The following is a 14791-nucleotide window of genomic DNA, read 5'->3' on the forward strand; positions in this document are numbered from 1 at the left end:
TTATCTGTCTGCAAATAAAATTTCCACAATTCCACAAAATCACGATCCACTGACTCAATTTCTGCCGACATGCGGGGCAATAATTAGAGCCAAATTACTGTACTATCGAGCCACCGTGTTTAAGAGGCATTACACCAATTTTACACATGAAGATCAGTTTGTTCGTCATGGGGAGTGCCACTCAGCCAGTGAAAACCAGCTGTGCATCAGGAGATCCTCTGTGGTAAATTCTTCATTACTTTATTAGTCGCTTAATCGATTAGTTGTCTATTAATCGTTTTGAGATTCAGTGAAAACCTCTTTGTTTTCCCATCGAGCTCCACTGACTTTCTGTCCGACTCTATTCCCAGTACTGTACCAGGAAACCAAACATTGACCGTGCGCTTTGATGTCTGCTTACCTCCAGCATACAGGCAGCAAAGGGGAAGAAAGAGAAAAAAACCTGCCTGCCTGAGCTTTTTCCCCCAGTGTGTTGTGTTTAAATCAGCTGGCCACAGCAAGAAGGAGTCGCCAAACCAGCCGGCGGCGGCGCACACTTCCTAATTAGTCTGCCCCCACACTGGCTAACACCACGGGATAGTTGCTTTTCTCACACACACACACTCTCTCTCTCTCTACCGCTCGCTTTCATACAGCAGGCGGTTTTGTTCTCACTCCAGTTCCCTTGCTCTTCTCTTTCACTCTTTTCCAAGTTCGCTTCGCCGTCTTTGCGCCGCTGTTTGGGTTCCTGCTCTCATTCTGTCTTCTGATGCGTCTTTCATTTCCTGCTCCTGTGTCTCATCTCCTCCCTCTCTTCCTCCTGTCCCCATCCTCCTCCAGTGCGTCTTCTCTCGGCGCGCTCAAACATCAACCTGCATAGTCAGATACTCTGAAATATGGATGAAATATGATACTTGAAGGGAAAAACACATCTTACTTAAGTGGTATCAATTCCTGTGGTTGAGCTTTTCTAGCAAAATAAGACTTTATTGATTTATTGATTAGTTGTGGTCTATTTACATGTTAGACACTTAGATAATGCCCTTATGAATTTACAACACCTCCATACATCATATAAGAAACATTTGTGTCAATAAAATCAATCCTATCCTAGTGCTGTGTTCTTGTTGTGTACTTACGGCAAAATGTTTTTTCTCGACATAACACATAATCAAGTTCCTCGATGACACAGTCTTATATCACACTGCTCGACTGAGAGTAGTGTAGATCACTTAGATCGGTTGTGTTTGTGCAACTGGCCTCAGGCCTGCAGACAGGCAATCCGCAGCAGTTATTAGCTGCTGATGACAACAGGGGAGCCTACCTGTCTCCCTCCAAACACCCACACACACAGACACACACACACACATATAGGACAGGACACGCAAATGTGTGTGTTCTTACACAGGCGCATACACACACTCGCGTATCCCTCGCTCCCTCCTCTGTCACTGTTTGGAAAGCAGGCTGCTGAATTGTCAACCCATCAAACTGCTACTCAACAGCCACCCCACCCCCCCTTCACCTACCCCCCAATGTTTTATCCAGAATCAGCCTCAGTCTTCAGCCATTAATATGATAATATTTGGCGTTGTCAGTGATGGAGGCCGCGGCATAATGAGATAATTACAGTGTTGTTTCATTTGGAGAGCGACACGCACGCTCAATCAAAATGGCAGCCCTAATTACGGGCCCAGGGATTGGCTAATGGCTTCGGTAGAAGAGGGGTGGCGTAAAAAAAAAACCTCAACTTGGCTCCGTGCATCCATTCTCTGAGGGTCCGTTTGTTTGTTTGTTTGTTTGTGTGTGGAGTGGGGCTGGTGGGCGGTAGAGGCTAAGTAAGAGTAATAAAAAAAAAAGCGTGTAATAAGCGAATAAATAAATAATACAAGACATTAGGTGTGAATATCTTAACAGCAAGGTTGTCTGCAGGACGCAGCACTTGAGGGGGAAACAGAGATTAGTATTGATTAGCTGTGTGTTGAAACCAACCATTAAACCAATCTCAAGAAGCAACAATTAGCACAGTACTGGGTCTAACGCCACCTCAGATATCCATCTTTATAAAACAGAAGCATCTGCACCAGTGCAACAAGAACTTCTTGAAAGTTCCTTCCTCATGGCAGCGAGTCAGGATTGAGCTGTGTGTCCTCACCGTCGACAGGGATTCTGCATTGAGGGGCACGCGCACACACGTTTCGTGCAGAATAATAGCAACGCTTTGCATATCAACGTGATGGCAGAAGAGAAGTGTGTGTGACTCAGCTCTCCGTCCCCACTGAGTTGGATAAAAGGCGGCCTGCATTAAATCAGAGTACGTATATACCCAGGCACTGTCACAGTGTGTCCCACATAGCAAATTACAAGGATTAACTATGCACACACAGAAACACACACTTTTATACATTCCTGAGGTTGTCTTCACACACAAACACACACTCAGAGTCTCAGCCAGATTTTCTAATTAAAGGCTGGGTCGCAAGAGAGACTTAAACATGTAAGCTATGTACTCCACTAATGAACCTCTCTATCTGCTCTCTGTCTCTCGCCCGCTCTCTCTCTCCTTCGCTCCACTTCGGTCAATATCTGCCCGGAGGTCAGACCATTAGAATGTGAGGCGCAACGCCTGTTTGATGAAGGCTGTGCATGGGTGTTTACGGGTGGGACAAAGGCCTGCCTTGTGTGTAGTTGTAGTTGTTCGGGGCATGCAGGAGGAAGGGTGGAAAGTTTTTGGGTTTTTTGGAATTATTCTTTTTCCTCTGTTTGAATATTTTTACAGTGTGTATCTCCCAAAGACGAAATAGCAAACGAACAGCATATCAGTGTCAATATTAGATACCTGTTTCCAATGCAGGCAGTAAACACAGATAAACGACAGCACTGTGTCATACTTTGGTTGCACATCCTGAAGGATTATGCTCAGTCAGACGCACGATTTTTCCTTTTGTGTGTGTGTGTGTGTGTGTGTGTGTGTGTGTGTGTGTGTGTGTCTCTCCATCTCCATATGCTTGTTTATGTGTGCTCAGCTCTGTACTCTCAGGTGTATGTGTAGCTTATCTTGCAGTAAGGTCCAGTGAGCATGATGATGTTTCTCTTTAAGTTTTGTCCCCATTCTGTCCCGAGTTCTTATCTCTTCACTGGCAGTCGCCTTTTTTTCCCCCATTCTTTTTTAATTTTTGTTGTTATTCTTCTTTTTCTCTGTCTGCAAAGGTCTGGTTCAGCAGGATCATTTGGGTGTTGACTCGTCAATGTGTCTGTCTGTAGTTCTATTGAGGAGAGCGTTGCATTCGTCTATGTGACTTTTAAGTGAAAAGGAACATCCATCAAATGTTTTTACACAGTTTTTTGTTCCTTTTTTTCCACTTTAGTTTTCTCTGTCAGCTGTAGAAAGTTCAGTTCAGGCACTGATGTCTTCTCCGAGGCAGTACTTTGTGGATATTATCTGTCTACCTGTCAGTCTTCCTGCCCTGTCAAGGGTTGTCACTGCGAGGCAGAAGAATATCGGTGGATTTAACAAAGAAGGAGGCTGAATGCACCATGTTTCACCTGGCTTTTTCTTTGCTTTCAATTCCTGTGGCGAGAATTAGACTGTTTATCCTCTAAAATGAGCGAACAACATCTTTAGATCGTGGAATTAGTTTTGGAAAATCATTGAATAGTTATGGGATTTAAAGTTAAGGCCATGATGGGAACCCTTGTCTACCTAAACCTTTGAGATTTAGATAATAGCTTCTCTCCGAACACCAGCCACCAGCCATTATTTACACCTCCCTCCCTCTGTGTCTCTCTGCAGTGATCGTCTCCAGGGGTTGCGCAGGGAGTACCAGCAGGCCCGAGCCGCTCCAGGCTACGAGGAGCTTGACGCTGCACGACGCCGAGTCCTGGACCATGACCCAAACCGGGTGAGTGTGCACGCCTGTGGGTGCGCAGCCTAGAAATGGCCAGTTTTTGGTACCAGGAAATAAGTTTGCAGTGAGCACTTGTTTGTTTCTTGCCCTAAACATCCATGAAAAATGATATGAAATGACATGTGCCACAGCAAGACCCACACTGGACACTACTTTCAAAGATTGAATTGTTAAATGAAGGAAATATGTGTGTATGTGTCTCCAGAGCCACTCCAGTGTTCCTGTGAGCTCAGCCTGTTTTCCCCTGTGCCTTTCTAGGGCTATTTTCAGCTCTCTTGTTAACATTTTGAGGTGCTGTGTGCCACCGAGGCGGCGACTGCTCTCCTCCTCATTTAGTTTATGGAGAGATCTATTAGACCAGTGACATTTCCATCCACCCTTTCCTTTAGCTCTCTTCCACAACCTTCTCTCTTTGCTTCTCCTGGATCCTATTACTTTTCCATTTTTCCTTTTCCTCCCTGATATTGTTGTCTTCTTTCCCTCTTCTTTCTCCTTCTTATTTTGGCAAGAACAACAATAGCCTGAAATCTCTCACTGTAGTTGCCTCTCCTAACCAAGCTGCACTGCTAAATGTCCATGAACCTGTATTGATCCAGCCTGAGGAATCATTTCATTCACCTCCGTACACTCCCGAAGTCAGCATACTCACCATGGAAATCAATAGCCATTTATCAGCCATTTTAAAATGGGATTTTTTTAATAGCGAGCCCAAGGATGCAGAAAATCACACTTTGATCCAAATCAGAATCACTGAATCTGGCCGCAGCAGAGGCATTTCTTCCGAGCAAGACTTCTTTTTCATTAAATGACACAACTGAGCAAAGACAGGGGCAGAGGCATCTGGGAAATATGGGATGGATTTACTGACAACATCGCCAATACCCAATCACCTGACACAACCTGCCTCCTGCTGTTCTCGCTTGCTCGCTTATTGTTGTCTCTGTTTATTGAGCAATGAAATCCTGTAAACCAGTCTTCATTAGGCGCTCCCAGACACAAACCACGGCACCTTTCTTTGTGGCCCGGAGGGCTTCGTCACTCATTACACATCCCTGTGCGGAATGTGTTTCTGCCTTGGTTCGCCGTGACTCAGCCGGTACCGAAACTCTGATGCAATTAAAGCGCAGCGAGCGTGAGGCACAACCTCTGATCTGATTGTTGTTTTTCACCAAAAAAATGACAGCGGTGTCCACGGTAAAAACCAGCAGTGGGTTCCTCCCCTGAGGAGCTCGATAATGAAACACCCCACTCACAATCACACACACTCACACACATACATAGTGAGAAAAAGAAACACTAAAACTGTAGAACATCTAAGAAATAATATTGGTTACAGAAAGAAAAATAGAGAAGATGATAATGGAATATATTGAAACACAACAGGATGGCTGAATGACTGTGACAGAATATTTTAATTGAACAACTGAAAGTGAAGGAATACTGTAGTGTAAGTGTAAACACTTCAGGAAGAGCAACAGAGGAAGGGGTCCCTCTTCCTGGACGAACAGATGTAATAGATGTCATGTGTGCAGAATGGATCAGCAAAAAATCAGAATATATGTAGATTGTAAAACATAAGTGAAGTGTAGGAGCCAGGAGGACATTGAGCAGCTTTGGGTTTTGCCAGACAGGTAACACAACCTCCTCTCATCCATGGAGACCTGGAAGTAGGACAGGCCACACAGTACAGCATTCACACAGGTAGGAGAGACAGACAACACAGCACACATACAAAGTAGGGAGAGAAGAGGAGAGGCTGAATCTCCTGGGGGACGATGATCCAGATCCAAACGTCTGGATGAAGCACCGACAGCCAGGAGAGAGAGAAAGAGAGGTGTTCCCGGTTGGCCGATGGTCCAGCAGAGAGGACCCTTAGTGAAAAGAGAGAACGAGGAGAAAACTAGAGAGAGAGAGATGCACACGGCTTAGCGGCTTGCGGGATACACAAGAAAACAAGAAATGCAGTGGCTGTCAGAAGTTTACAGTTTGTTGATTTGTTGTTGGCAGGACAAACATGAACCATAAATACTAAAGTTAATAGAGTCATTGAGAGACTGAGATAGTAACTAGGACAAGGCCTGAGGTAGCAAAGGCTGAGCACTAATTCAGAGTTATGGTGAAAGATGGGTTTTTTGCTTAGATTTAAAGGCCTCAACAAAGTCAGACTGTCAGATGAGAAAAGGCCCTGCAGCCAGCTGACTTCTTTTTAACTCTGGGAACAGGCAGGACATCTGTATTCTGAGAGCACAGAGTACGGGATGAGATATAAAGTATAATGAGATCAGACAAAAGAAAAGAGATCATTTACAATTTTATAAGTCATCAGAAGCACCGAAAAGTCTGTTCTGACATGGATAGGAGGCCAATGAAGTGAAGCTAAAATTAGTGTGATATGGTTAGTTTTAGTTAAGATTAGACTTACTAACATGTAATCAAAACAATAAGGTAATCAAGTCTGAATGGAAAAAAATGAATTAAGATCTCTGCATCAGCCATGGACAGTAAATATCTCATTTTAGCTATGTTTCATAAATGGAAAATAGCACCGCATTAATGTTACTTGGTCAAACTGGTGTTTATGTCGAGCAGGGCCAAATACCAGCATCTCAGTTTGAAGAGCAGGAAATTACGTGACATCTGGGATTTCACTGTGGCTAAACAAGCCTCTAGATGAAATATTTGAGAATAATCTTAACCGTTTACAGGCACATACAGGTCAGCATAGCAGTGAAAATGTATTCCAAAACTGTGTATAATTTGGCCAAGAGGTAAAATGTATAAAGATAACAGCAGAGGGCCAAGAACGGAGCCCTGAGGTACTCCATAGTTCACATCAGAAACCACTGATTCTTGTGAATTTCTTGCGTTTTAAGTTTTACTTTGGGAGACCTAATACTTGGTACATCTTTACTAAAAAGAACACTGTCAGTCATATCTTTGTTTGATTTGCTTAAAATTATGTTAAAATTACATATTACCAATTGTAAATCAAAATAAATGTTTCCCCCTTCCCCGAAAAACAAGCTGAAGCTTTTATATGGGGTTTCTTTTGGCCTTTGGTAGTGTCTGCAGTCTACACACACACACACACACACACACACACACACACACACACACACCCTGTAGAGAGATGACCACTAAAAGAGTAAGCGGAGACATGAATAGATTTTCTTACCACAGTCTGAGCTTTTGTCCTCGTTTTTGTCAACTGGGATTGAATGTGTTACCCAGAGTCATCTCTCTCTGCCGATGAGATTGACAGACATATGACACACATTTAAACCTCCTTGATCTAAACTAACACTACTTAGAGTCACTTTTTAGGTTGCATGAGAAAATATTGTATATTGTTCTATATCTGTGTATGTACAAGACTAAAAAAAGACATATAATTGGTGCTGTTGTGTTTTTGTTGGTGGTTGTTTCCCTTCAGGTGGAGTTTCGATTCACCGGCAAATTTCTCCACACACATTTACCTATTTTCTCTCTCTGTGTGGTATGAGAAGAGCATAAATGCAGACCACTTGAGCGCTGCACTCACTCACTTGCTTCGACCTTGTGTGATCAGCCTTTTAGCTGCCGCCTCCACCGCAACCACCACCACTGTGCCGTGCTGCTCTTTTATACTCAGCCATTTCTGTAGCCATGAATGGTTAAAAAGGTTTTCCAGGCTCTCCACACAAGGCCAGGAGCACCATTCTCCCCCTCTCTGAGTGGTTTATGTGTGATTTAAAGAGAAGATGAGTGTGTTTGCGTGTGTGTGTGTGTCTCCATTTGCTCTCTTGGGCTAGAGGATCCTGGGTAACACACTAACCTGAGCTGACATAAACAAAAGCAGGGATAAAAAAACTGTGGTAACGATATCTATTCATGTCTCTGTTTATTCTTTCCACGGTTGTCTATCTACATGATTTGGAGGTTGGAATTGTGTGTGTCTGTGTGGGTGTGTGTGTCACTGGCTTTGATTGTATGTGTGTGCGCAACTAAATCTGGTCTTCAGAAAGGACTTCATGTTCCTTCCTCATTTCCCTCCTCTGACCGCTCTCCCTCTGTGTCTCTGTCTTTCTATCCATCTCTAATTTGACCCTTCCCCCATGTTCCCTGTCTGTGGATAGGTCACACTTGTAATTATAACAATCACACTGTCCCCTCTCTCTGTCAGTTTTCTCCATATGCTAATGATAGGCTCTCTGTAATGTCTTGATGGCCAATTAAGCCACCAAAGTATATGAGCAGTTTCTCTTTATAGGCTTCTTTGTTCTATAAGATAAGTCGGGAATAACTTTTTACATGAGACGCCACATTGTTGTCATAGAGACTGATGTTGATGTAGTTTTTGACTCAGTGTTTCCATAACTGATGGCAGTAGTTGAATTATTCAATGTGACCTTTTAAAAGAACACTTAGTTTCATGAAGGTAGGGGTCTCTTGTTAGGGAGACTGGTTAGAAAGGATCGAAATCGATGCAGCAGAGGCCGAGATACACGTCTTTTAGTCCCTGTGGTGAAGCTCCAGAATAGCTGGATTCTACATTTCCCACAATGCAACCAATAGAATATTTTCAATAGATCCTCCCTGCCCCTGTAAAGACACATCTTTTTAGCTTCACATCTTAGTTTGCAGACTTTCTGTTACTGAATTAATGCGTTGTCCCCCAAGCTTTCAGAACAGGGTCTCCAGTCCAATCAGGGTCGGGTAGGATCCTGTTGGGTCTCTGGTGGATCCAGCGGGGTCACCATCAACTCTGATCATGCGGTTGCGATGTAATCATTACAGAGGGAAAGTGTGCTTTTTGACACGAGACACAGGAGAGTGTGAACTGTCAAATGCAGGAAAAATGGCATGTGTCGCTTCTCTTTTTCCGACCGCGGCTGCTCCCTAATTGGTGACATCATGCCGGCGCCAGTGTTGGTGATTTTCATATTCATGTGTAAAATTGGTGGACTTTCCCTTTGAAACTGTTTTCCCTTTGAAAATCTTTACATTATCCACCCAATTGGATGACGTTATAGGGATTTTTACATAACTCTCTCCATTGTTGTTTACTCATTTTATTTAGATTTTTCTATTATATTTTTCTGAACATATTGTCATTCAGCTTCTTTAAATTATTTATAACTTTCTTTACCCTGAAGGGAACTACTTTATTGATAAAGAAATGATCCCACTCATACATTCATTCTTTCCTCATTTCTCTCACTGTTGGCCTATTTGCCCCCTAGTGGTCATTGTTGAATGTCCTATAATGTCTCCAGCTGACGCCCTGACCAGGATCACTCTCTGACACAGCTGAACATCCAGGAAGCTTCACATCAAACACTGTGTGTCTTTGTTTCCTCTAGTCCTGACTGCATGTCTATGATGTGTTCATTATAATGTAAATGTTCCTTACGTGCATTCCAGCTGCACAACATGGTCAGCTGAAATGAGTGATGCCTCGGTGAACCAGGATCTTGTTTACCCACTGTAGCACAGACACACAGGCGAACAGTATAGGGGAAACACACACACACACACACACACACACACACACACACACACACACACACAAACACACAAACTCATGCATCTTATCTTCAACTCATTACCCTGTGAATCGTAAACAACAGTGGCAGCACATGTGACACCTTAATGAACACAGAAGTCACAGAAAACCACACACGCAACTACACACTCGGAGTCATTATAAAGCACACACAGAGAAACGCTCACAGAAGTCCAGATACGACTTGTCATCCGTTGCGCAGCTGTTTTTTTTTGTACTTCTCTCTAATGTTGTGCGTGCGGACATCCATCACCTTGATGATATTTTAATGTCACATCCTCAGGCTGTCTCAATCTCTCCCCCTCTCTCACTTTTTCTCTCCCTCCCACACGTCGGCCATCACTTCATAAATAAACCCCCACATCATTAAGTAAACACGCACCAGCCTGTCACGGTGATAGATGGCCTACACACACTCACAGTAGCGCGCGTCACACACACACACACACACACACACACAGGCGCTGGTGATCTGTGCGGGGTGCTTCATGCCCACAGGCAAAAGCCCCCGATGGTTTTTGGCGCCCACGGTCCTAATGAATGCGCACATATTCATCTGTGAACTTGTACTGATCTAAGAGCTCACTTTTGGAGAGGGAAAAAAAAGTGTTAGAAATAAAGTCCGAAAGTTATTATCGGCAGCAGATTCCCAAATGTGGTGGTAGCACTTTTAAAAATGTGCCCACAGGCCCTTTGTGGTTAGATACTGATATTTAGTTTTGCTTACTGGTGAGATTTGTTGGCTCCCACTGTGCCCCAGCGACTGGCCATCGCTGCTTTCACCTGACAAGTGCCTCCTCTTATCACACACCTTCTGCTGTGAACAATTCAGGCTCACTCTGTCTCACTCACCGAAGACACACACTCACACAGAGCGCAGGTGTAATGGATGTGCTGGCAGGCTCGCCCCGCTGTGTGCCTACTGTTGGTGAAGCTGCCACAAAAATGGTGTAGCCCAGCAGAAAGCTGCTTATAAGACGGGGGGGGGGAGGAATGAGGGAGCAAGTAAACAAGGGAGAGAATACGAGGGGGAAGGGGAGTGGCGGCGAGTCAGCCAGTCAGAAAAACGGAAAGTGAGAGAGGAAGAGAGAACATATGTGTTTGTGAGTAAGGGGGGAGAAAAGAGAGAGAGAAACTGAAAACATGACTAAGCAACAGAGCAGAGTCGAAGCAAATAAGACTTAAAGAGACGCCTTAGGGGGAAGATGGGTAGGATGCGAAATAGCACCTCTAACAGGGGGAGCCGCATTGGCACAAGGAGGAGACAGATGGGACGGAGGAACTGACAGACACATGGAGGCACTGACATGAACGACTGAAGGAATGGAGCGGGGGAGGAAGAGAAAGACATGACGGTTTTGGGTGGTGGAAAGCAGCTCAGGTGGCGTCTGTGGTTGGAGAGACTGAAGCAAGCATCCACTCTGCTGAAATGTCGTTGAACACAATATTGAAATCTCTACCTGAGGGGGGCAAAAGAAAAAGAAATTCCCCATCAGAGATGCATAAATACTTAAAGTTCAACCGGAAGGCTTCAGCATACACATTTGTTTTGTAAATACATGTTCTCCAATCCTTTGAGGAGAAATCAGTACTCAAATAGATTGATTTTTTTTTCATGAACCAGAGGAATACTCTGCCAGTTTGGCATGATTTTGACTGTAAAAATGAATGGCTCGAATAAAAATGGAGAGAGAGATAATGAAGTAATTGATGGCGAGGGAAGACGTACTTACTCAACAGGGACTAGCTTTTAACAACATGAGGTTGTCTGTTTGAATCCCTTTGTCGAGCTCTGTTTCATTGTTTCTTTCTCTAACGCCCACTACTCTCCTCTGTCCAATTAATTACAAACTTTTCAAATAATATTAAAATGTAGATTTATAAAACAAGATGAATTGGAGGAAGAGCGAGTGGGAGGCCGAGATGCTAGTTTGTGCATATGGACGAAAGGAGAGGGAGAGAGCAGCTGGTCCGGGGGTGTTTCTCTGAAGGAGGCTGCACTAATGTTGGTCTAATGTTAGTGTTAATCAGGTTAGCATATGCCGTGTGTGTGTGTGTGTGTGTGTGTGTGTGTGTGTGTGTGTGTGTGTGTGTGTGTGTGTGTGTGTGTGTGTGTGTGTGTGTGTGTGTGTGTGTGTGTGTCTGTGTGTGTGTCTGTGTGTGTGTCTGTGTCTGTGAGGGTGTGTGTGTCTGTGTCTGTGAGGGTGTGTGTGTGTGTGTGTGTCTCTATGAGGGTGTGTGTTGATTTGAGGCTTTACCGAAGCACCTGCACTATTTTAATGAAGAAGAAGAGAAGGCGAGCACACACCATCACTCAACATCTCTCTCTTTCTGTCTGTCTCACTTTCTTCCTCTCTTACATACTCTCTCTCTCTCTCTCTCACTCACACTCACACACACACACACACACATACAGGCACACACACACTTTCCCAAGGGAAAAGCAGCATTTGAAGTCCTTGGATCACCAAGCAAGTTGGATTAAGTCCTGCCTTCTATTTTTCACAAACATGCACACAAGTTAAGAAGTGTAGTCTACTCTTCACTGACTTTACACACACACACAAACACACACACGTACACACGCATTCATGTATTAACGCACAAAATGCGTGCACGTACGCCCACAGTACATATAACTGAGCATGAACACAAGCTACACACAAACTGACTTACAAACACCCGCTCACATACATTTTATAACAGACTTTTAAGAGGTAACACACCACAAACACATAAAAACACACAATCCACAATCAACCATTGAAAGGCAACTTGTACACACATGCACACACACACACAGTCACCATCAAAGGGCTGCAAACCTCAACTTTGGCCAAACTGAAGCTGTTTTCAGAGTTCATTTCTCTGTAGGAGGCTCCAGCCAACTCCATGCTGGCAGCGCACGCACACACACACAAACTTTTTTAAGGAAAATCCCATAATTCAGTAATTACACGAAATGCAGTCTCCTGATCCTGGTTTCCTCACAACCCCCTTCTGAGATTACCCTCACTCAACACTCAAATGCAAAACACATACCCTAGACTTTCTGTCACACACACTCCTTTGCCCACCTAGCTGTCGTGCAGCAGTTGAGGCTCGCACTGATTAAAGGCTTGCGCGTCGGTCCTGACTATCTGGACCGGGCTCAGTGCTATTCTGGCCCGTGTAATTACACATGCCCCGCCACAAGTTAGTGTTTGGATCATACACCCCAGAATTACACTGAACAAGCTACTGTGACAAGCTACTGGAAAAGCAGCTGAACAGGAGGAAAATGATAGACGGGGAATAAGGCAGTAGAGCTTACAGGAGACGTTCTCAGTTAATGTAGGGTTTGAGGTGATAATTATAAAACGAAAGTAGTGCTGCAAAGATTTTTCCTTCTTACAAGCCATTTAGTCCAATATGCAGTCTTACAAGATTACTTTAGGGTTAAGGCATTTGCCAGTGAGGTGATGAAGCCACGTTTTTGCAATGCAAATGTAATTGTTTCTTGCACTAATACCTTCAAACGTTCCAGAATAAGGCACATTATCTGGAAATTATGCTTCATGAATATTCTGAAAGCAAACAGATTTGCTTCTGAAACAAGTCAAATTACCTGACACTTTGTGTATTGATTGTTTATGGTTCACAAACTTTTATTGCTGTTTTTTGCACTACAAGTAATTTAGAAAAAAATTGCACTGGAGGACAAAAGGTGCTTGTTTAGTGGGGTTTGCGTTTCTGATTTCACAGAGACAGCAGCTGTTTTCATCTTGAAGTCAGTCAAAGGAACCCAGTGGTGACTACTTTTTACAAAGCAATAAAAGTCTTAAAATATTCATGAAACTTCTCACACCATTCCTACCTAATGGTCTCCTGTCTATCCATATGCTCAACATGTTCCCAACAATTGTCATCCTGCTGAAATACATTGCTGAAAACATTGCTTGGTATTTAGAACAGTACACTGATGTACTAGGATTGAGGCCTTTCTGTGGACATTTCGGTAACCCATATTGAAAATGGGTGACCAACAGATTGCATTCTAATTGGCAGACAAGCCCATGTACCTAAACAACAAAATCTCTTGTAAGCATCTTCTAATACAATCCATATGACCCTTCTGAAAAGGACTCACATGTTTTCTGATATGCACTGCTATGGTTAAAGTCTCATTACATTTACACAGACAACTAAAAGTACTTGGTTTTGGGGGACGATCATAGTCATGGTTCAAAATTGTTGATTGCCTGTTGCTATGAGACCGGACCCAAACCACAATCTAGTCTTTTTGGGATGATATGACAGTGTCGCTCTCCTCCTGCTTTGCTACATAGATAGAAAGGTAATTACCCACACAACTGCAAGAAGTCAGTGTCAGTGCTTGAACAAACGATCAATACCCTTGTTTTTCTGGTGAGGGCCGAATCTGACGACCACAAAGCTTCAAACCTTTACGCCCGCCTCTCAAGTGTGCCCGGGGAGAGTGTTTGACGCTTATTGCTGTGCATTTGAAGAGCATCTGTCTTGTGTCATGGATGTTTGCCTCAGTCTTGCCTGTCAGTCAGCTGTCAGTTCCAATTGAGACACAAGATTCTTCAATATAATTTAAGTCATTTACAAGTGCAGGCATGTTTTAGCCATGAAAACAGCATCGCATACTCATTTTAGTAGTAGTTTTATGCACAAATGTGTGGAAAGTAAAGTAGTTAGGTTGTTGATACTGTAGATACTGTAGATATTGTACCTCGAAAGACTGTAGAGCGTGAGAGGCAAAGACAGTGAGTTCAGGTTCGTCCATCCATGATCCCTACATACTACAAACTTTTTGACCACGTATATCGTTTCACATCATCCGCTCTTTTGCTGTTGGATTTCTTATCATTGTTTGATTGACGCATTGTAGCACTTTCCTCTTTCGCTGTCTCAAACACACACATAGAGTCAGACTCAGGCGCAGGCTGAACTCTTGCTCGCACTCCTGGGACATCGAGACAAGAGCGAAGAGCGAGACAAGAGCATTATGTTTCTACCCACTGCTATCAAGAGTTTTCACGCACACGTATTGGACCTTTCTCCCTCTTTTCTCTTTCCAAAGTCACGATGAGTGATTCCATCCACGGACTCCTCCTCTCTGTCCTTGCCTCATCCCCGAGGCTCAACACGCGGCTCTCCCTCTCTCCTCTTTTTTGTTTTAAGTCACTTCATTCCAATGCCGCACAGCAACCGGGCAAGGATTTTTTTATTTATTTTTTCCTACCTCCTCTCCCTCCTTCCTATCTGGGCCGACGGAGGCCTACAGGGACTTATTTGGTGTCTGTCTTTATCCCCACAGCTTGTCTCTGGCCTACGGGTAAACTGCAGAGTG

At 43.8% G+C, this 14791-nt stretch overlaps 1 protein-coding gene across 1 annotated transcript in view; it reads left to right on the forward strand.

The window, feature by feature from the left end:
• pard3ba (par-3 family cell polarity regulator beta a) overlaps positions 1-14791 on the forward strand; it is a 156172-nt gene that overhangs the window by 118888 nt on the left and 22493 nt on the right. The window contains 1 exon segment of the mRNA XM_051428214.1: positions 3773-3881. Coding sequence (XP_051284174.1) covers positions 3773-3881 — 109 coding nt within the window.

Source organism: Dicentrarchus labrax, unplaced genomic scaffold (genome assembly GCF_905237075.1).
Source record: "Dicentrarchus labrax unplaced genomic scaffold, dlabrax2021, whole genome shotgun sequence".
NCBI lineage: Eukaryota > Metazoa > Chordata > Actinopteri > Moronidae > Dicentrarchus > Dicentrarchus labrax.